Source organism: Nycticebus coucang, chromosome 2 (genome assembly GCF_027406575.1).
Source record: "Nycticebus coucang isolate mNycCou1 chromosome 2, mNycCou1.pri, whole genome shotgun sequence".
In the NCBI taxonomy this organism is placed as follows: Eukaryota; Metazoa; Chordata; class Mammalia; order Primates; family Lorisidae; genus Nycticebus; species Nycticebus coucang.
The window spans coordinates 114,339,133-114,361,606 of record NC_069781.1 but is presented as its reverse complement, the minus strand read 5'-3'; the positions used below and the strand labels follow the sequence as shown (position 1 = coordinate 114,361,606).

Below are 22,474 nucleotides of genomic sequence, written 5' to 3'. Positions count from 1 at the left end.
CCTCCTCCCTTCCCCATCTTACCACATTCTATATATGCTTATATAAGGCAGTCGACTCTGTCTTAAAGTCTATCCAGAATGTGCTCCCTTCTCCCCTTCGTGGCTTCCATCAGGTTGATCCCCATCGCTGCCAGACTGGACCAGCCCAGTCTCCTCCCCCTTGGTTCTCCGCTCCCACCCAGCCCCGCCCCTAGCCTGTTCTCCTCGCGGCAGCCACCAGACTGCGCTCATGCTCACCTGAGTCAGGGCCTTACCCTCTGCCTACAGCCCTCCATGGCTCCAGCCTCCCTCGGATCGAAGCCCAATTCCTCCCCCAACTGTGTCTGTCATACCTGTCTCCAATGAACAGCGTCCTGTTGACCCGCAGAACCCTCTGTATGTTGAGGTCGTCAGCACCCTCTGTGGGGGTCAGGCGTCCAGGTCCACTGCCCACGAACACGGGATAGTGGTTCAGGTCTGGGGGAGAGCAATGGGAAAGGATTTGAGCTAGGGCCTGGGGTGGGGGTGGGGTGGTCATGATACTTCTAGAGGTAGCTCCTGGTGTGGTAAGGCCCTGGAGGCAGGGAAGGGACAGCAGACCCAACTGGGTAACCAGACTCTCACGAGGGACTTCACCTTCCCCACCCCTCAACTCACAGTCTCTGGGGGCCACACTGAGCGGCGGCGGTTCTTCAGGAAAGAGGCTGTGGGCGCCCCGCTGTAGCAGCAGCAGGAGCAGCAGGGCCGGGCGGGGAGGGTGCGTTCGAGGAGTCCGCATGGCGAGAGCCAGGCGACCAGAGGTGGCACCTGCAGGCGAGGGGCGGCGGGATGAGCGGGAGACCTGTAGTCCCGATGATGGCCCGTAGAGGGCGTGCGCGAGCCTCCGCTGAGTCCTTCAAGTCCCAGAAAAATTCCCCGCTGGGATAATAAACAACAACAACAACAATGGCACTAATAATAACAATAACAACCGTACACAGCACTTATTTCACCATCAGAACTTTATAAGCACATGTGAATGAAATCCCAGGAAATAAACAGCTTCAAACAAAAAGGCATTAGGTAATTAACAACTAATAATAATAAATATAATAATAGGTACAACATCTTACACCATATATTTAAAGATTTAGTCTCTGAGAACACGTATAAGAATTCTGGACTGGCGCCGTGGCTCACACCTGTAATCCTAGCACTTTTTTTTCATTTATTTTTATTTTTTTATTAATATTAAATCATAGCTATGTACATTAATGCGATCATGGGGCACCATACATTGGTTTTATAAACAGTTTGACACATTTTCATCACACTGGTTAACACAGTCTTCCTGGCATTTTCTTAGTTATTGTGTTAAGATAATTATATTCTACATTTACTAAGTTTCACATGTACCCTTGTAAGATGCACCGCAGGTGTGATCCCACCAATCACCCTCCCTCCACCCATTCTCCCCCCCCAAAAAAAAAGTATCCAATGTACTCAGCCCTACTATGAAACCAATTTATGGCTTTTATGAAAGCTATAACCCAGTCATAACCTAAGAATATGGGGAAGGGGGAGGGGGAAGGGGGAGAGGGAAGGGAGGGAGGAGGGGAGGATGGGCATCCTTAGTGATTTTTGAGCACACAAAACATTGTATCTGGCTGGGCACCGGATGCCCAGTGGTTAGGGCACTGGCCACATGTTCTGGGCTGGTGGGTTGGAACTTGGCCTGGGTAATCCTAGCACTTTGGGAGGCGAGGTGTGTGGACTGCTTGGGCTCAGGAGTTCAGGACTAGCCTGAGCAAGAGTGAGACCCTATCTCTACTAAAAATAGAAAAATTAGGTGGGTGTGGTGACAGGCACCTGTGGTCCCAGCTACTCAGGAGGCTGAGGCAAGAGAATCACTTGAGCCCAGGAATCAGAGGCTGCTATGAGGTAGGCTGATGTTATGGCACTCTCTTTCAAAAAGAAAAAAAGAAGAATACTTAGGATTAAAATATGAAAATGTCAAACTCAAAGGCTCAAAAAAAAAATAAAAGAATCAGTCTTGGAATTTTTTTTTTTTTTTTTTCAGTTTTTGGCTGGGGCTGGGTTTGAACCCACCACCTCCAGCATATGGGGCCGGCGCCCTACTCCTTGAGCCACAGGCACCACCCGTCTCTTGGAATTTTTTAAGCCACAATCTGAGACTACAAGACTTTAGAATCACAGAATATTCCTGCTAGCCAGGGGCCCCAGAGGTCTCAATAGGTCTGACTTCTTCCGGAATTCAACCTTTCTGTCTTCTGCTTGAATACCTCTCTGACAGGTGCTGTGCCTCACCACCTCTCTAGGGGGCCTGATTCCTGCTCTCATTCAAGGTAACTTTGCAGAACCTTCTGGATGTCTGGAGCAGAAACCCCCACTACCCACCAAGCAATGAAGAGTGAGCTGAATTCACTCTGAAATTCAGCCCTCCCTGCCTAAAGGCCCTGGTGCAGTGCACTCCCTACCAGAAAGGGGTGCAGTCCAGATTCCGGAGGCCCCAAATTAGAATCTCAGCAGCCTTGTTCTTCAAAGTCTCGAGCAAGCCCTATGCCTCAGTTTCCCTGTCTGGACAGCAGGGACCTCTCCCAGCTCTGCCAGGGGCCTTGTGACTTGGGGATTCCAAGTCTCTGGAGGTAAAAGTGATTCAAGATCATCAGCCCTGAACTGCCTGCTGCTGAGTATCCACAGTCAGAAAACAGGAAGACCTTGTGTAGCCCAAAAGGGCTTCCTCTACATGACCCCAGGCTTCCAGGATTTGTGACTCAGAGGACGCCCGGATCCCATGTGTGTTCAGAGCATGACTCTGCTTCCTTACGAGTTTCCTTCCCTAGCTCCTCCCCTGCTCAGCAGCCTTCTGTGGTTCCCAGTGACTCCTGAGTCCAGGAGGCCCCAGGCTCTTGTCTGGCAGACAAAGCCCCTGACCTTCAACCCCGCTACTGCCCACCCAACCTACAGACCACTGGTCCTCTAGGCCTCTCCCCAAGAAAGCCTGCCCGAACACCCTGTCTGCCCTGCCCTTTCCGTTATATATAGGGCAAGATGTACACAATGAAATTCACTATTTTAATCATTTTTAAGTGCAGAGCTCGGTGACCTTAAGCACATTCAGAGTGTTGTGCAGGCATCACTACCATCTACTTCCAGAACTTTCTCATCCTCCCAAACTGGAATTCTGCCCCCATGAAACATTAACTCCCCACCCCCTCTCTTTCCCCTGGTATCCACTATTCTACTTTCTGTCCCTGTGGCTCTGATGACTCCAGGGACCCCCTGTGAGTAAAATCACATAGGATTTATCTTTCTGTGTCTGCTTCTCTCACTGAGCATCATGTCCCCAAGGTTCATCCCATGTTGTAGCTTGTGTCATAGCCTCATTCCTTTTTTCCTTTTTTTTTTTTTGAGACAGAGTTTCATTATGTTGCCCTCTGTAGAGTGCTGTAGCATCACAGCTCACAGCAACCTCAAACTCCTGGGCTTAAGCAATTCTCTTGCCTCAGCCTCCCAAGTAGCTGGGACTACAGGTGCCCACCACAACTCTTGGCCATTTTTGTTGTTGTTGTCACTGTTGTTTGGGGGGCCCAGGCTGGATTCGAACCTGCCAGCTCTGGTGTATGTGGCTGGTGCCCTTGCCTCTGAGCTACAGGCGCTGAGCCTGGTGTTTTGTTTCGTTAGATAGGGTCACTCTGTCACCCAGGCTGGAGTGCAGTGGTGTCATCATACCTCACAGCAACCTCAAATACCTGAGCTCAAATGATCGCCTGCCTGCCTTAGCCTCCCAAGTAGCTGGGACTATAGGCACCTGCATGATGTGCAGCTAGTTTTTGTATTTTTTGGTAGAGATAGGTTCTGACTCTCAGGCTATTCTCGACCTCCTGGCCTCAAGTGATCCTCCTGCTCGGGCCTCCCCAAGTGTTAGGATTACAGGTATGAATCACTGCACCTGGCTTCCTTCTTTTTTAAGGACAAATAATACTCCAGTGTGTGAATGGACACCGTTGTGTTTATCTATCCATCTCTTCATGGTCACCTGAGTTCCTTTTTTGGGCTGTTGTGAATAATGCTGCTATGAACATGGTGCAAAAATATTTCTTTGTGTCCCTACTTTCAATTCCTCTGTGTATATATGCAGAAGTAGAATTGTTGAATCAGACAGTAATTCTATTTTTCATTGTTTCGGGAACTGCCACACTGTTTTCCACAGTGCTGTACCATGTTGCATTCTCACCAACAGTGCGTAAGAGTTCCAATTTCTCCACGGCCTCACCAACACCTGTTATCTTGGTTTTTTTCATAGTAGCTATCCTAATGGGTATGAGCAAGTAGATATTTAACATAAGAAACTTTGAGGCTCGGTGCCCATAGCACAGTGGTTACAACGCCAGCCACATGCACCAAGGCTGGTGGGTTCAAGCCCAGTCCGGGCCAGCTAAACAACAATGACAACTGCAACAAGAAAATAGCCAGGCGTTGTGGGGGGCACCTGTGGACCCAGCTACTTGGGAGGCTGAGGCAAGAGAATTGCCTAAGCCCAAGAGTTTGAGGTTGCTCTGAGCTGTGATGCCACAGCACTCTACTGAGGGTGACATAGTGAGACTCTATCTCGAAAAAAAAAAAAAAGAAAAGAAAAGAAACAATGAAACAACAGCTTCCATTCATTGATCATGCAGCATTGTGGCAGGGAAAGCCAGAGCCAGGCAGCAAGTGTTCAAATCCTTGTTCTGCCACTTACATGCTTTGTGACCTTGGACAGGTCACTCTCCTTTTCTGGGCCTCCTTAGTTCCTCATCTGTAAAATGGGCCTGGTAAGGCTGGGCGCAGTGGCTCATGCTCGTAATCCTAGCATTCTGGGAGGTCAAGATGGGTGGATCACTTAAGCTCAGGAATTCAAGACTACCTGGAGCAAGATATTTAACAAAATAGTCCCATCTTTAACAAAATAGCCATTGGTTGTGTTGGGCACCTGAAGTCCCAGCACTTGTCTCAGGAGGTTGAGGCAAGAGGATCACTTGACCCCAGGGTTTGAGGTTGCTGTGAGATAGGATGATGCCGGAAACACTCTACCAAGGGTGAAAAAGTGAAACTCTGTCTCAAAAAAAAAAAAAAAGTGAGCATGGCAATTGTACTGACTTCATAGGCTTATGGTATTAGCACAATGCTGGGCACACAGTAGGTGCTCAATAAATGTTAGTTATTATTGCTATTGGTGTGGTGCCATATTAAGTAGTAGGAACCAGCCTTGATGATTTCAAGGAATTACTTCATGGAAACTATCAATGGTTTTAGCAGGGTTGGAGTAACATTAAGCCCATTTTGCAGATGGAGAAACTGAAGGTCAGGTTCCAGAGCTATATCTCTGCCAGAAAGGAAATATCACCTACAGTGAACCCAGGGCCCCATTCACTCATCTCTCAACCCTATGAAGTTGGCTGTCGCCTTAATACCTAATTCACAGATGGGCAGACTGAGGCCCCAGGCCATGATGGGACCTCATGTCTACTTTCCCCTCATCTGGTTTTCTCAGCTTTATGAGGACACAGTCACTTAGGGACAAGAAAGGACTTCCTTTCCTCCCTCTGTCACCAGCTACCTCCCAGCCCTGGAAAGCCACTCTAGGGCCCTGAGATCCCATCTAGGCTCTAGTCTTGCCTTAAAATTGCTTCTACTGTCCAGCCCTCAACTTAGGGTTGGCCCCACTACCAAGCACATCTTCTTCTTGGTAGCAAAGGAAACTTTCCAGAATTTAGGTCTCAACTGTTTGTCCTCTGATCTAACCCAGGATTTCTCCCTGTACTTCATTTCAACACATGGGGCAGGATCATTCTCTGGGGTAAGGCTATCCTGGGCACTGCAGGGTGCTGAGCCGTGTCCCTGCCCTCTACCTGCTCTAAGCCAGGAGCACCTCAAGTCATGACAACCATATATGTCTCCAGACACGTCCAACTGTTCCCTCAGGGCAGAGCTACTCTGGTTGAGAGCTGCTGCTCTAACCCTTCTATGGCTCCCTAGGTCCTTGAAATGAAGTCCCAGCTCACCCCCTCCATTCTGTCCCCTCTTCTGGGCATCTGCATATACACATGCTATTCCCTCTGCCTGGAACCCGATGAACACAATTTTGGGTCTCACACGCCTCCTCCAGGAAGCCTTCCCAGATCAGCCCTCAGGCTAGGCAGAGAACTCCTTTAAGCCTCCCACGGTGTCTGTATGTCCCTTATGAGTGCCCTGCTCACCTTGTCTTATAACTGCCTGCTTAACTGTTCTTCCCCTACTGGGCTGTGAGTCCTGAGAGGGCAGGGCTGGGTCTGTCCTGTCAACTTGACTGTGTTCCCAGCACCCAGCAATGGGCCCCCGTATCCTGTGGAAGCTCAATAAATAATAGAACACTTGTGATGTGTCAGGCATTATTGTAAGTACTTAACTCATTTAATCTATACAACACCCCTCCACAGGGGTGGATGCTCTAAATAGGCCCCTTATCCAGAGAGGAAAACTGAGGCACAGAGAAGTGAAGTCATTTGCCCCAAGTCAGGGAACAGCAGGGCCAAGACTGGAACCTTCTCAAATCAATTTTGTTTATTTTGATGATAATATAGAACTGGGCTGGGCACAGTGGTTCACACCTATAATCTTAGCACTTTGGGAGGCTGAGGAAGGAGGATCACTTGAGCTCAGGAGTTTGAGACCAGCCTGGGCAAGACTGAGACCCCATCTCTACTAAGAATAGAAAAACTAGCCCATGTGGTGGCAGTTACTCGGGAGGCTGAGGCAGGAGGATCAGCTGAGCCCACGAGTCTGAGGTTGCTGTGAGCTAGGCCTACACCACGCCACTGTAGCCTGGGCAACAGAGTGAGACTCTGTCTCTTAAAAAAAAATGCAGAACTGAATCTCACGTTTTTGATGTGTGTGGAGGATCCAGACCACCTTCTGGATCAACCACAATACCTGGCTTCATTTTACCCTGCGATCTGAGGTTACTGGAGGCTTAGGCACCTCCTCCAGCCCCCAAGACCATCTGCTTCTCTCCATGAAACTTGAGGCAACTCTGCCAGCATCCGCCTGGCGCCTGCCTGCCCAGAAGTGGCCCCACCACCTGCTAGGCTGAGGCTGCCTGGCACCTGGTCCCAAGGAGCTGCCACCAGGGGCCAGGCACAGGGGAGGCACGTGGCTGGCACGTGCATCCCACGGCATGCAGGATTTTCTGAAGCACCCCACGTGGGCACCCACGTGTCTACATGCCCATAGTAGGGGGAGGCTCCTGCCAGCAGGCCTGAGGACATGAACTCATACCATGGGGACCAGAGTGGGTGGGACAGCCAGTCATAAAGTCTTACACTGTGGTGAGGCCCCTCTGTCAGACCCCTAACTGCCACTCCAACTCCCCACACAATCCCACTGCACAGATGTGGAAACAGAGGCTTGAGGCTTGGGGATGGAAACTTCCCTAAGGCCAGTCTCCTACATGTCCTCTTCCTGGGGCTTCATGGAGCCAATACAGGTTCCCTCCCACCTCTCTGGAACCCTGGTCCACTCCCAAGGCTCTAAACCCTAAACCTTCACCCAACGTGCCCACAGTTCTGTCTGCAGCCTGGGGCTTCCCCCAGCTCCAGATTTGGGGCTCAGTTGCTCTCGATGTTGCCACTCAGGAGTCCCACAGGATCTCACTGGTAACCACACTGGGCCCATCTTCTTCCCCAGGACCACACTGCCTCCGTGATTATCACTCTGTCATCATGAGTTTGAATTTCCAACTGAAACACTCCTCCCAGCTTGTCTTCCTTCAGGTCAGTGTGTCTGGGCTGTTCTTGGCCCCTGGGACCCCAGTATAAATTTTAGGACCAGCTTGAAAGTTCCAAAACAAACAATAAATGAAACAAAAACCTGTTAGGATGATGGCTGGAATGGAGCTGAGTCTATAAATCAGATCTGGGGAAAGTCTGGGCTGATGGCACAGGCCACACCTGGGCATCATGCCCCAACTCCCCTCTGAACCTTACATCCAACACAAACATCAGTGCTGGCCCCTCCCGTGGTCCCAGGCTCCCGATCTTGGTCCCCATCCAATTTGTCCTCCCTGCAACAACCACCATGGGACACCGGTGAGCACTTGAATCAGGGCTCCACCCTCCTCCGCTCAGAGCCCTCAATGACTCCCACCTCCCCCAGGGTCAAAGCCCAAGTCTCTCTCTTTTTTTTTTTTTTATTGTCATGTCAACTTTAATTCTCTCATTGTTAATGGTATACAACAGATATTTGTATACTGAAATGTAATCCAAAAAAATAAAACATATAAAAGTCACTGAAGGGAATGGAGTCAGAGAGCTCTGAGCTGAGTAAATAGGCTGCAATAAGGGCTCAGCTAAGGCTGAAACAGCACATCTGTGGGGACACCAATTCCAGGTTTGCACTGTGTCGCTCAACTGCAGTCAGCAGTCCCGGTGGGCGAGAGCGCAGGAAGCGGAGAGTTGAACTGAGCCGAGATTAGCAGTCTCAGGCCGGGCATGGTGGCTCAAGCCTGTAATCTCAGCACTCTGGGAAGCCGAGGCGGGCGGATTGCCTGAGCTCACAAGTTTGAGACCAGCCTAGACTACAGTGAGACCCCATCTCTAAAAATAGCCAGGCATTGGGCAGCGCCTGTGGCTCAAAGGAGTAGGGCCCCGGCCCCATATGATGGAGGTGGCGGGTTCAAACCCAGCCCTGGCCAAAAACTGCCAAAAAAAAAAATAGCCAGGCATTTAGGTGGGTGCCTGTAGTGTCAGCTACTTGGGAGGCTAAGGCAAGAGAATCACTTGAGCCCAAGAGTTTGAGGTTGCTGTGAGCTGTGATGCTACAGCACTCTATTGAGAGTGACAAAGTGAGACTCTGACCCAAGGAAAAAAAAAGATTAGCAGGTCTGCAGGCCTGTTGACAGGCATGGGGCTCAAGAACTCTGTGTTGCAAGCAAAGTGGGTCAAAGCCCGTTTTATTCGCTGCCCACCAGTCCCTGCATGACCTGTTTGTCCCCTCCCTGCCTGCCTTTTCCTCCTCTCTCTGCTCTGTTCACTTTGTCCCAGGGCCTTTGCACTGATTGTCTCCTCCACCTGGAATGGCCTTCACCCAGTTATACACATCATTCACTTTCTCACTTCAGGTCTCTGCTAAAATGTCACAGCCTTCTCAGAGAGGCCCCATGTTAAACCCACGAGCACAAAGCACTCTCAGAGCCCATGTTCTACACCTTTGAATGTTTTGTTTCTCCAAATGTGGTCCTTGAACCAGCAACATCGGCTTCATTGTCAGAAATGAAGAATCCCGTGTCCCATTTGCTCAACCAAAAGCATGCATTTGAGCAGGATCTTGCAAGAATCCATGTGCATGGAAAAGTCTGAAAAACTCAATATTGTGCAAAGATCCATCAAAATAAAACAATCCCCCCCAGGGCGGCACCTGTGGCTCAAAGGAGTAGGGCCCTGGGCCCCATATGCCAGAGGTGGCGGGTTCATATCCAGCCCTGGCCAAAAACTGCAAAAACAAAAACGAACAAAAAACAACAACAATCCCCTGTCTACCAGTGTGTTCAGAGCCGATCTGCCCCACTGGACTGTGAGCCCTGTTACCACAGGCCTGGGTGTGTCTTGGCCAATGACATATCCCTGCGGGGTCTGGCACATTGTCAGTGCTCAGTAATTGCTTATTGTATGGGAAGAACTAATCAGTCAGCATAGGGAGTTGAACAAACCCAAATCTGTCCCCCCACCAATGCTTCCCGCCTCCTCTGCAAAATGCACAAGTGGCTGAATGTGTGTGCCCACACCTGTGTCCAATCAATCGTATACACGCAAACCCCAGAAAGCAGCTGCCTGTGCCCCACTGCCATGGAAGGTTTTCTGGCTGTCAAACCATTTCCGAGGACCCCAGCTGACTGTGGCCACCATGCTGGTCATCACAGAGTCTATCCACCTCTTTCCCTAGCCCACCCCACCTAGCCCAACCTTGCCAGCTGGTGGGGGAAACTGAAGCCCAGACAGATAACACTGCCAGCTGCAAAGACCCCAGGTTGAGAGCTTTCACTCCAGAACCACACAGCCCACGTTCAACCCCTGGCTCTACCTTTTATCAGCCACATGATTTTGGAGAGTTACTTCCCTTCTCTGGCCTTCAGTTTCCCTACCTATAAACTGTACAGGATTATAAATCCAAGCTTAAAGCATTGTATGTGGAAAAAAGGACATAATCTAACCAAAGTCATCTAATAGAAACGCTACAGGCACACTAGGTGCAATCATGTGTGATTTTCAAGTTCCTAGTAGCTCCACTAGAAAAGGTAGAAAGCAGCAGCTGAAATGTATTTTGATAATGTTTTACTTAACAGATCCAGAATGGTATTATTTTCACTCATAATCCATGTAGAAATGATTAATAATACATTTTACATTCTGTCTTTCATACCAAAGACAGAATCTTTGGAATCCAGTGTGAATGTGAATTCAGAATTCACACCTCAATTCAGAATGACCACGTTTTGAGGGCTCATCAGGCATCCACGGCCAGGGTCTGTATCTGGACACTGAAGTTCTAGATAAAGTGCCAAGTGCAATGATGGGCACACAGTAAACCCTCAGCAGGCATCACGTGGCCATATTATTATTATTGTAGTCATTGTTATTCACAAAAATATCAACCATGTATCAATTTGGTATTGGAGGATATGGCCATATGCTCCCCTTGAACAAGTCTATTGAGTACCCATGGTGTGCCAGACATCACTGCAGGCATGGGGAACACAGTGGAGACTAAGAAAGCCACAAAGCTCTGCCCTCAAGGGGTGCCCAGTCTAGTGGGGAGATGGGGGTACACACATTACTCAAGAATAAAACTCGGTAGCTTCTGACAATGATAAATGTTATGATGGGGCGGCGCCTGTGGCTCAGTGAGTAGGGCGCCGGCCCCATATACCGAGGGTGGTGGGTTCAAACCCAGCCCCGGCCGAACTGCAACAACAAAAAAATAGCCGGGCATTGTGGTGGGCGCCTGTAGTCCCAGCTGCTTGGGAGGCTGAGGTGAGAGAATCACATAAGCCCAAGAGCTGGAGGTTGCTGTGAGCCATGTGACGCCACGGCACTCTACCGAGGGCAGTAAAGTGAGACTCTGTCTCTACAAAAAAAAAAAAAAAAAATGTTATGATGAAAACGTAAAGAATGATGGGAGAGTGCAACAAAGGGGCTGCTTTAGCTGGGGTCAGGGAACCTCCTGGAGAAGGGGACATTTGTGCTTCACCCTGCGACACAGCTGTAAATAAGTGAGGAAGGATGCTCCAAGTGGAGCAAACCGCAAAGGCAAAACCTAGAGGCTGGATCCATGAAAGGGACAGCAAGAAGATCTAGGTGAGTGGGGAGGTTATCATGTCCCAAAAAGACCCCTGGGGGTCTCCCTGTTCCAGGTACTGAGCCTCGATATATTTTTTTGAGACAGAGTCTTGCTCTGCCATCCTCGATAGAGTGCAGTGCTGTCATCACAGCTCACTGAAGCCTCCAACTCCTGAGCTCAACTGATCCTCCTGCTTCAAGTCTCCCGTGTAGCTGGGACTATAGGTGTCATCACACCCAGTTAATTTTTCTATTTCTTGTAGAGAAGGGTCTCACTCTTGTTCAGGCTGGTCTGGAACTTCTGGCCTCAAGGTATCCTCCTGCCTTGGCCTCCCAGAATACTGGGATTATAGGTGTGAGCCATCATACCTGGCTCGAGGCTCAATTTTTTTGCTCCTAAAATAAGGCACCAGGCTCGACGCCTGTAGCTCAAGCAGCTAAGGCGCCAGCCACATACACCAGAGCTGGCGAGTTCGAATCCAGCCTGGGCCTGCCAAATAACAATGACAACTATAACCAAAAAATAGCCAGGCGTTGTGGTGGGCGCCTATAGTCCCAGCTGCTTGGGAGGCTGAGGCAAGAGAATCACTGAAGCCCAGGAGTTGGAGGTTGTTGTGAGCTGTGATGCTATAGCACTCCACCCAGGGCGACAGCTTGAGGCTCTGTCTCAATAATAATAATAATAAATAAATAAATAAAATAAAAATAATAATAAAATAAGGTACCAGAACAGGGTCTGTGATGCATACATTCACTGTGTGACCTTAAGCCAGCAGCTCAGCCTCTCTGGGCCTCTCTATACCATGATTAGGGACTCAGAGATCCTAGGCAGGCTTGGAGCATTCATTTCTCCATCTGCCACAGACAGCAAGGTTGGGGGCAGGATACCTGTCTCCTGTTCCATAGGAGCTCCCTCTTGGACCTGGCTGTCCAGTGTTTCTGGCTCCAGGGCCAGTGTCCCTGGGGGGATTGAGTAACCTGCTTGGCAGCCAGGCCCCCGCGTCACCTAGGTCTAGTTACGGGCTCTGCTTACAGCTGCCTCTTCCAGCTGCCTCAGTCACCCTCAAAGAAGCCTAGTCAGGCTTTGGGGCTGTCTAGGAACTTGGCAGAAAGTCCAGAGGGAATCTCTGGGGCCCCTGGGCATTTGGGGGGCAGAGGAGAGAGGCTCTGTGTTCCCCAACACTTGTCAGATGCCAGTTAACTCATTCCTCCCAGCCTGAGAGTGGCTAGTGAGTCCCCATCCATTCCTGACATTCCTTCCTGAGTCCTCAGCTCATAGAGGCTCAGTTTCTCCATCAGTAATTCAAGCCTTCTTGGATTCTCAAGAGGGATAAATGAGCAACTCTTTTTAGATGCTTAATTAACTGTATTGAATGCTGTGCAGCCTTGGTTTAGAGTCTTCCCTCTCTGAGCTTGTTTCTGCCTCTGAAAAATGGAGATGAGAGTATTGGCTCCACGGGAGAAGGGGAATGTAGGTGCTCAGACAGGCTGAATGTATGTCCCAGAAAGACCCCCTCACTTATAAAATAGCTGCAAGGATTCATTCATTCCAAACTTCTTGAATATTTACTGTGTGTAGATACACTTGGGATCTTGTGTGTCCAGGGCTTGATACAGAGCCTGGCATGCATTAAGCACTCAATCAATACTGAGTGTCTCTTTTGAAGAGGATAGTTAGTACTCAGAATGCCTGAATTGCCTCCCATGCCCAACTCATGGCAGCCCAGGACAGCAGGGTTTGGGATTTAAGACAAGATTTAGGAGGGCTCTACCTTTTGCATGCTGGGCACTATACCAAGCACATATGAACTCATTTCATGCCTGTATCAACCCTCCAGACAGTACCCTCATCTCCATCCGCAGGTGGAAAAATAGCTCAGAGAGGACAAGTCACTTGGCTGAGGTCACTCAGCACATAAGTGTGAACCTGGGACTCAAAGGCTACACTGCCTCTTGCTGCCCTTTACTGAGTGCTCACAATGTGTCATTGACCCATGATGCTGGCATAGTCCAAATATTTTACAGATAACCAAGCAGAAACCCAGGGAGAGGTTGTCCCCAGGCCACTCAGGAAATCAGGGTGATGAGGTCAGGTGGCACAGGTAAGACCTCAAGCGGGGACAGGGATAGGTCTCTGGGGCTCTTGGCCCAGGCAGGGAGGGGGCTCCTGGGTAATTAATTTTAATCACTGTTTGGAAATTGGGCCACCAGGAAGTAATTCGGAAGGAGCAACAGGGGTGGTTGCAACCACTATTCATAGGAAATTCAAGTGTTATTTATACCCAGGGGGTAATTAGAGGGCCTGGGAAGGGGTGGCTCTACTGGGCTGGGGGATCCAAGGGAATCTAGGATGGGGATGGGGTGTCAAGCATCCACAGATTCCCAAGCAAGGGACTCTGGTGGTCTGTCCTATAACTGTAGGAAACATAGAGGAACTGGGCCCTGCCCTGGGGCCCCGTCTGGGGGGGACAGAGAAGAGTAAGGCTGTTATAGGGGCTCCATTTTAGGAAAGACAAAGGAGGGATGGCCCCTGCGAACTTAGGGTTCTTGGGAGCCACGCCCCAGTCACTGCTCCTTCCCACAGGTCACATCTAGGAAGACAACAGGAATCACCAAGGAGGACAGGACCAGAATGAAAGGCCTAGAGGGGTAGGCAGGCAGGGAGTGCCAAGTGCTGCTGGGAACCAAAGACCTGACAAACGAACTTGAAGAAAACAAAGGCGGGAAATAGGTCTTGGGGGGTGGGGTGGGGAAAGGCCCTGGGGTCAGAGCGGACAAGTCCTGTGAGTCAGGGCTCAGGAATGGCAGAGAGGCTGGAAGAATGATGTCGGTGCTAGGGGATGGGGGCATGAGAATTGTCCAATGGTGGAAAAAAATGTGGAGGGGCAGGATCCCCTGGCTTACTGGGTGACCTCAGGGCATTTGGAGCTCAGGTCTTCAAGGGAGAACAACAGCAAATATTTATGGAGCACCTACGTTGTTCTAAGCCCTGTGCTATAGGCTTGACAAGAAGTACTTAATTTACCTAGTAGAGTAGGTGGGAGAAGCTCTTTTGACCATATTATAAATGAGGAATCTGAGGCTCAGAGTGGCAAGTGATGTGCCCAAGGGTGTATAGCCAGGAAATGGCCCACCTCCCTTGGGATCAAAACCAAAGTTCTCCCCATGGCCCACAAAGTCCTGCATGCCCTGTCCTGGCCCCTCCCTCTCTCTCCCTCCTCACTCTACTCCAGCCACTGTTCTTCAACACATGGGTGTGGTCCTACCCCAGGGCCTTTGCACGGGCAGTTCTCTCTGCCAAAATTTCTGCTCAAGATCTTTGCATGACAGGCTCCTTCTCATCTTCTAGCTCTCTGTTCAAATTTCACCTCTTCAGAGACATCCTCCCTGACACCCTAAGCTAAAACAGCCTCACCCTTCTCAGTCACATCATCCAGTCTTACTGTCTTTGGAGCACTGAATGTACTTGATTTGCTTTGTTTATTTCTCTACTCAGTGTCTGTGTCATCACTTGGCTGTGAATTCAACAAGGACAGGATATAGTCTGCCTTGGCCATTGCTAGGTCCCCAGCACCCAGCACATAGTAGGTGCTCATTAAATATCTGTCAACTCATCACATTCAAGCAAAGCCCTCACAACGCCAAGTGAAATCAGGGCCACAGACACCAGGTTTCTGCTTTTGAAAGTAATTTCTTTTTCTGGAGTCAGAAAAACAACAGAACTAAACCTGGCATTTTGCCTCCATCCTCTTGTTTGTTTATTTATTTATTTATTTATTTGTGTTTTTTTTTTTTTTTTTTTTTGGCCGGGGCTGGGTTTGAACCTGCCACCTCTGACCCGCCACCTCTGGCATATGGGACTGGCGCCCTACTCCTTGAGCCACAGGCGTCGCCCCATCCTCTTGTTTAAATGATCAACCCCGAGGGAGATAGAATAGTATCCTTGATTTACAGGTGGGGATACAGGCTCAGAGAGAGAGTAAGGAAGTAAGGAGTAAGGAAGAGATAAGATTCCAATACAAGGGAGTCTGATTCAACTGGTGTAGCAGTCTCTGAGGACAATAGTGCAAAATAGCTACCTTAATTGCCCCAGGGGCTCTGACTCCTTAGCCTCCAGGGAAGAGAGAAGGCAGAATGCATAGAAAGGAGGAGGTTCTTGTGCAACTACTAGAAAACAAGTGTCTGCCCCCACCCCAGTGAACTCCTACACATCTATTGTGGTCCTAGTTGCAATGCCCCTTCTCAGTGCATTTCCCTTGATCCATGAGGCAGAGGCCAGCTTTCTCCAGCCCCAATTGCTTTCTCTGCCCTGATGCCACATAGCATAGTGGGCCAGTGTCTGCCTTTGTTTCCCTCCCCCTATCCTGGAAGCCACTTGAGGGCCAACTAGACACCAGAGTTAAGGTTCCCTCTCTGGTATCCCAGCATCACCCAGCACAGGGCATGGCACACAGGGAGTACTCGCAGCATTTGTTGATTGACTCATCACCCTATCTTTCTGAACCAATGCACACCTGAGAACGCACAATTCTCTGGGTTCCTGTATTTTAGAAGTTCCTTCCCAGGTCAGCCCTTGGAAGGCTGGCCAAAGTGCATTCTGGGAAATGTAGTCCTCATTAGATCAGTCCGAACTCCCATCAGGGAGCCACCTTTGGACCCTGGTGCCAGATAAGGAAGGGTGGCTAGTGGAGACCAACATGTCCCTGTATAAAGAAACATAAGAGGGCGGCACCTGTGGCTCAGTGAGTAGGGCCCCATATACCGAGGGTGGTGGGTTCAAGCCCAGCCCCCGAACTGCAACAAAAAAATAGCTGGGCGTTGTGGCGGGCGCCTGTAGTCCCAGCTGCTTGGGAGGCTGAGGCAAGAGAATCACATAAGCCCAAGAGCTGGAGGTTGCTGTGAGCCATGTGACACCACGGCACTCTGGCGTCACATGGCTCACAGCAAAGTGAGACTCTGTCTCTACAAAAAAAATAAATAAATAAAAAGAGACATAAGAGAGGGCCCCAGCCTGCCAAGCCACTTCCTTGAGTCATTGTAATGTCTGTCACTTTATCTGGACATCCCTGGAGGACAGGTAATGAAGGATTGTGATAACAACAGATAATTATGTGCTTCAGACCCAGGCTCCTCTGGCCACGCACAGGACCCTACCTCTGGCAGCCAAACCTAAATGATTTGTGATGGTGCAGGTGTCTAGGATGGGGGGTTTGTTCTGGGATAGTTCAGCCACAGGATGTGGGGCAGGTGGTAAGGCCCGTGTCCTGGGCTGCATTGAGCCTCAATTTTCCTATTGCTGCTACACAAAGACAGCAAGGGGAGGAAACACACTCATGATAGCCAAGAGAAAGCCACCACCAGATCAAATCACACCTGGGTCTTGGAGGAGTTCAAGCCTTAGAAGCCACAGCCCCTTAAAAAATGGCTTAGAATTTCAGAACCACAGTATCTGAAACACTACAGAAGTTCAGAGAACCTACAACACACAGAAATTGAAAAGAAATCTAGAAGGTCAGCTGGGTCTGACTATTATCACAATTATTTTCCCAGGATTCTGGAAAGATGGCTGTCCAACTCCTTTGCCTGCCTCCCAGGATGGGCAACTCATCATCCCTTTGAGTAGCTCACTTGATTTCCAAGGCCCTGTCTCCCCATGGCTCCCCTTCCACACAGCTGCTAAAGGTCTGAAATCTTACTCATGTCCCTTCCTTGCTCTAAAACCTTCCATGACTCCATATTGCCCTTGGAATAAAGTTCACTCATCAGCTTAACTTTCAAAGCCACTGCTCACTTCTTAGGTCTCATTGCCATTGCCTCCCATCCTTAAAATAGTGCAGCCACTCAGGGCTCCTCCAACATACCCCACTATGGCCATCTTTACTATTCCAAGTATATCCCCCTCTCCTCCTGACAAAATCTTTCTCATCCTTCAAACCTGGTGCCAGAATCCCCTCCTCAGGCAGTTTTCCCTGCTCCCACCAGTCTGTACTGATTGGCTTGGGATTTTCTCCCTCTAGAATTTACCCCTCTGGGACCACAAGATGGGGCCACACCTAGGTTCAGCTTGGGACATCTTCCTTCCTGGGAGACAGGGAGCAACTGGTGTGTCCTTCAGCCTCTGGGGACCCAGCTCACTTGTCTTGCAGGCTGATGTCATGGTCACCTTTCCAAGGGCAGTTTGATTTCTATCTTTCAGGCCCAGCCCCAGGTAACCCAGCAACTCCTGCCTTGAGCCCTGGGTGGCCACTGCAGACACTAAACCAAATTTCCAGCACCTTCTTTGCCCATTGGACAGAAGCAAGGGCTGATGTCTAAGGGGAAAAGACCCCACCCCAGGTGACTCAATTCTCCACTTATTATCACCTTCTCACCTTAAAGCAGAGGCAGTGACTACAACCCATGAGTGCTCAGCCCTAGCAGAGGTAGGTAGCAACTGGAGGTGGCAAAATAGCGCAGTTACTGATTCAAGACAGTCTTGTGTGACCTCCCTCTGTCTCATCTCAACTCCTAAAACCAGAAAGCATCACCTGGAGAGACTTCAGCCCAGAGAAGAATAGGGACCAGCCTGAGGCCATGCAGCTAAGCTCCTCCTCTCAAAGTTAGAGTCTAATACCTGCACAGACCAGAGAAGAGGGGGACGGGAGGAGCAGGGGCTCCCAGGCAACCATCAGCTAGGATGGGGGAGAAGGAAGATGGCGGTGTCCAGGGTTTCAGCTGCTTCCCTAGGGGTGTTTCCCCACTTGCTTTTGAGAATGGGCCGGTTCAGAGGAGACATGCTACAGTTTAAGAGGCTTATGACAGGCTGCTACCTGACTCCCGAACAACTTACTAGGATTCCCTCCCAAGTGGATCCTGACCCCAGCCTTGAACCCCCACCATCTTCCCACACCCTCCTACCTAAGCCTAACCCTATTTCCTCAACAGAGTTTGAAACAGTTATACCGATACATCCAGAAATCCTGCCCCTGAAAGAAATTGGGTCTCCTAGGATGTGGGAAAAGCGTCTGTGGGTATCTGTGGGTGTGGGGATGCGCCAGGGGTCCTGAATTTTTATTTTGGAGAGGGAATTTGGACCTTTCGAGAAGATGAGGAAACCCAGAAAAATATGAAGAAATGCACTTTTGCAGATGGGTCGGGGTGTCTCTGGTGTATTTCCATTTACACCCTAACCAACCCCCGCCCCCAAAGCTTGAGGGCGTCCTTATAATTCCAAGCCCCAGTTTCCCGTTTGTCTGTGGGTCACAGATGACAACCTTAGGTGTAGACCTCAGTCAGAGAGGGTCAAATGGGGGTGAGGATCTGGGAATGCCTCCCCCAACCCCGGGACTCTTGAAAAAGCTTCTTGCTCTGGCACTTATCGGTCGGGGCAGAGGTGGTTCGCTGCACTAGCGCCCCCTTTGGGAGATGCCCCAAACTCGGGAGAGCGCCCCAGGCCCAGAGCCGGACCCGGGGCACGTGACCCTCATCCGGTGGACCAATCAGCGCCCGCAGGAGGGGGCCACAGTCGGCGACCCCCACCCAGCCCAGCGCTCTCCAAAAGAAACATTTGCTTTGTCCCTTTGTCAGCTCTTAGGGTACCCCGAACCCCCAAGCCCCCACTGCAGCGGAGGGATCCGGACCTGCTGGCCTTGGTCTGTCCACACCGTGGCCCCTCCCTCGCTACCCAGGCCGGGGACGGTCCGTTCCCGGCCAGGAAGGAGGCCAGAGAAGACTCAGGGACGCCCAAGGTGCGGCAGCTGGACCACGGAGAGGGGCGAAAGGGGCCCACAGTGCCGGGACCCCTACACCAGCCCCGGGTCGCCCCGGACTTAGCTTTTGGGGCCCCGCCCCCCAACACCACCTCCTACCCCCGAGCCGCAGGCCCCCAGCCTGTCCCGATCCCCCCACACCTGGGCCCAAATCCAGAGCCCCAGCGGCGCAGCCGCGGGCCCCCATCATTGTGCCTCCTGCGGCCACCCCCCCCCCACACACAAATCTCCACCCGCTGCGGTGGCGACAGAACCCTCATGATAGCTTCACACGCAGGCCCCCAGTCAACAATCCAAGCTCTCCCCCGCCCCCTCCCCCAGCTGCGGTGCCATTGGATACCCTCATGATGGAGCCTCATTCAGCGCCCCAGTCCAAAATCCAGCCCCTGAAAAGCGGTGCTGCCGGACCCCCAGAGCTGCTCCATACAGCGCCCCCCTCTTGAATCCAGCCTCCTCTCCAGCTGCGCGGCTGATGGGTAGCGCCCCCACCCCCTCTCCGGCCCGATCCTTCCTTCCCCGTAGCAGGGCCCTCAGGGTCTTTCATTTTAGCGCCGGACCCAGCCCACAATCCAGCCTCCCGACTGCGCACTGCCAGATACCCCTATGGCAGCTTCTCCCCTAGTCCCCATCGCAGACGCCCTGGGGCGCTTACCTCGGAGCCGTTGTGGCCGCGAGTGCGCGGGAGGGAGCGCGAGGGCGGGCGGACGGCGGGGTGGGGGGGTCCGTGCGCGCACCTGTCCCGGCCCGGACAGCTCAGCCCGGCATCCCGGGGTGGGGCGGGGGCCTGGGGGCGCGCGCTCTCCCCGCCCCCGGGCCCGCGGCGCTGCGCTGGGGGAGGGGGCTCAGCCCCGGCCCCCCGCGCGCTGGTGTCTGCTCCAGGGAGGGCGCTGTGCTGTGGCCGGACCGGGGGCGCGCCGCGGCCGCATCTTCTCCGCCCGCCGCCGCGGCCGCTGCGACTCGCAGCTCCGCCACCTCCACCCCCCCCTTTGCCAGCACCCCCCAAAGCCAAGCTGGAACCGCACAAAACCCGGCCCAGAACAACGGCGGCGCGGAGCGGAGGGCGGAGCCGGTTGAGTGGCTCTTGGCGAGGCAGGTTGGAGGGTCATCCTGCTTTTTGCATCCAGGTGATGACCTTAATAGGGTCGCTTCAACTCCCTGCTCTGGTCCCCTTTGTCTAAACTCGCGTCCCCACGATTCTTCCCCAATCAGACTCACAGGGCCCATAGGCCTAATGCACTACCAAGACCCCAGGGCTCTACTAGCCCCCTTCATATATGAGGTCATTTACTCAACCCACAAGCATTCCGCTTGACAACACCCTCTGGACGTGTGAGGAAACTGAGGCACAGAGACGTGTTTTGTCCAAGGTCATGCAGAGAGTGGTGGCACAGGTATTTGAACCTGAGCAGACTAGCTATAGAGGTCTCTATGGTTGCACCTAGTGTCCCAAAAGGGGGTTATTAGGGGATGACGGTATCCCCTACCCATGGGAACATTCTTGCCTGCTGCTTTTGAGACCCCAGGACAGAGCCTTGAGGTTTCTTTTTTTTTTTTTTTTACTTTTGGCCGGGGCTGGGCTTGAACCCGCCACCTCCGGCATATGGGACCGGCGCCCTACTCGTTGAGCCACAGGCGCCGCCGAGCCTTGAGGTTTCAAACACCTCTGGTAACCTTGCTGACCCTCTTTATGCCTCACTGTCCCTATCCCAAACATCTCCCCAGGTGCATGTCACCCTGTACGTCTCCAAATACTAGGCCGGTTGCTGTCCTATCCCCCCACACACACCCCTCTGGTATACAGTAGGTGCTCCATAGTTACTTTTCTTACACACCTATTGTGTGCGGGGGCCACTATTTCCCATCCTTGGCTCCCAACAGTCCTGGAGGCTCAGATGGGCTGTGTGCTGGCTTCCAGAAGCCACATGGCAGAGAATGGGTGGTGTCAGGACTTGGAACCCTGTTCCCCTGGCCACGCTGATCCCTGGGCAACCTGCAGGCTCCCTGGCATCTCTAGAGACAGCCTAGGCCCTCCAGCCTTGGCCCTGACCAAGCATGTGCAGGGGCCATCCTGGTGACCACAAACTTTTGAGAGCAGCCTGGTCTTCCTGTCAGTGGTTTTTGCCCTTACTACCTTCCGGCTGTCCCAGCATCCCAGGCAAATCAGCCAAGACACCTGCCACCATCCTCTGCATCCTGCCCACTGTGGGACACTGAGGCCTGGTCTTTAAGGAAGAGGGCTGAGTCCCAGCATCTCAGCTTGGCGCTGGGGATCTGCACCCTCCCTCCCCCCACCCTCCTCCCCAACTGCCTGTGCTGTGTCCACCCCCTGGCATGCCCTCTTCCTTGCCTGTGGCCTTGGCTGGGACCATCTGGGCAGTTTTGCAATCCATTCCTTCAACAAACATTTATTGAGCGTCTGTTGTGTGTCAGATCTTGGGCAGAGGAAACAAATCTGGCTCCTGCCTTCAGTCTAGACTTGGGAGATACAAAAACCAATGGCCACAGAACTCAAGGGACAGGCACAGACTGAGATGGACAAGGGGGGGTCCATGAGGACCATGAGGAGCTAATATGGGGTGGAGCACAGGAGGGGTAGGGTAAGAGGATGTGGGGAGGGCATTTGAGGTTTGGACAAAGGCCCTACAAGGAGGCCCCACCCCCGTGCAGGGCTCAGCTGCCACCCAGGCTTCTGTGGCCATGAATGGGTCTTTCATGCCCTGGACGGGGACAAGGTCAGGTCGGGCTGCTCCCTCCTCCCGCCCAGGGCTCCGGCCTGTCTGAGCCCTGAACGAAGGAAGGTGGCAGAAGTTCACAGCTCGCCCTCCGGATGAGCCAAGGAGGCCCAGGGAGGGGTAGGTCCTCGTGCGAGGTCCCGGGAGCCAGCAGTGCCTTCCTAACTGCGGGACTCTGGGGAAAGCCCCGCCCCACTGGGCCTCAGTTTCCCCGTCTGGGTGGGCACGTGGGCAGCGCGGCGCTCCTATCCGGCTCCGGTTGGGTAGATTCCAGGGCGGGTTTTGTAGGCGCCCGCGGCCACTGAACCTTCTTCCCAGAGCGGCCCGGGACGCAGCCCTCGGACCCAGGGAGACCCGGAGGGGGGGTCAGCCAGGATGGAGTGAGGCTGGGCCCAGCGTCTGCGAGGAAGGGAGGCCCCGCTGCACTGCCTGCGCACTCCCCAGCAGAGCTCTGCGCCCCTCCACTCCGCTGTGTGACACCTGCAGGTCCCCGACCCTCTCTGGGTCAGGCTGGAGCCAGGCCAGGGGACAGCCTTTCGGAGAGGTCTCCAGGGTCCCACTTCTTCGCCCCTGGGCCTCATCCTCATTTTCCCTGGCCAGGTGTAGGCCCTCTTTAAGTCCAGGTAGGGGGTCGTCGCTGCTCGGTGGCGCCCTGGTCCTGGCT

The 22,474-nt window shown here is 52.2% G+C and overlaps 1 protein-coding gene across 5 annotated transcripts in view; it reads right to left on the bottom strand.

The window, feature by feature from the left end:
- SEMA6B (semaphorin 6B) overlaps nt 1-20,042 on the bottom strand; it is a 30,551-nt gene extending 10,509 nt beyond the window's left edge. Inside the window, exons 1-3 of one of the 5 annotated variants that reach the window (XM_053579466.1) lie at nt 19,731-20,042; nt 637-897; nt 333-456 (exon numbers count right to left, since the gene is read on the bottom strand). In XM_053579466.1, the coding sequence (XP_053435441.1) occupies nt 333-456; nt 637-757 (245 nt within the window). In that variant the 5' untranslated portion in view covers nt 758-897; nt 19,731-20,042. Of the gene's footprint in view, nt 1-332; nt 457-636; nt 898-2,456; nt 2,678-19,730 lie in introns of those variants that run through there. The other 4 variants (XM_053579492.1, XM_053579479.1, XM_053579483.1 and 1 more) reach the window with 4 other exon arrangements.
- Nucleotides 20,043-22,474: the final 2,432 nt, after the last annotated feature.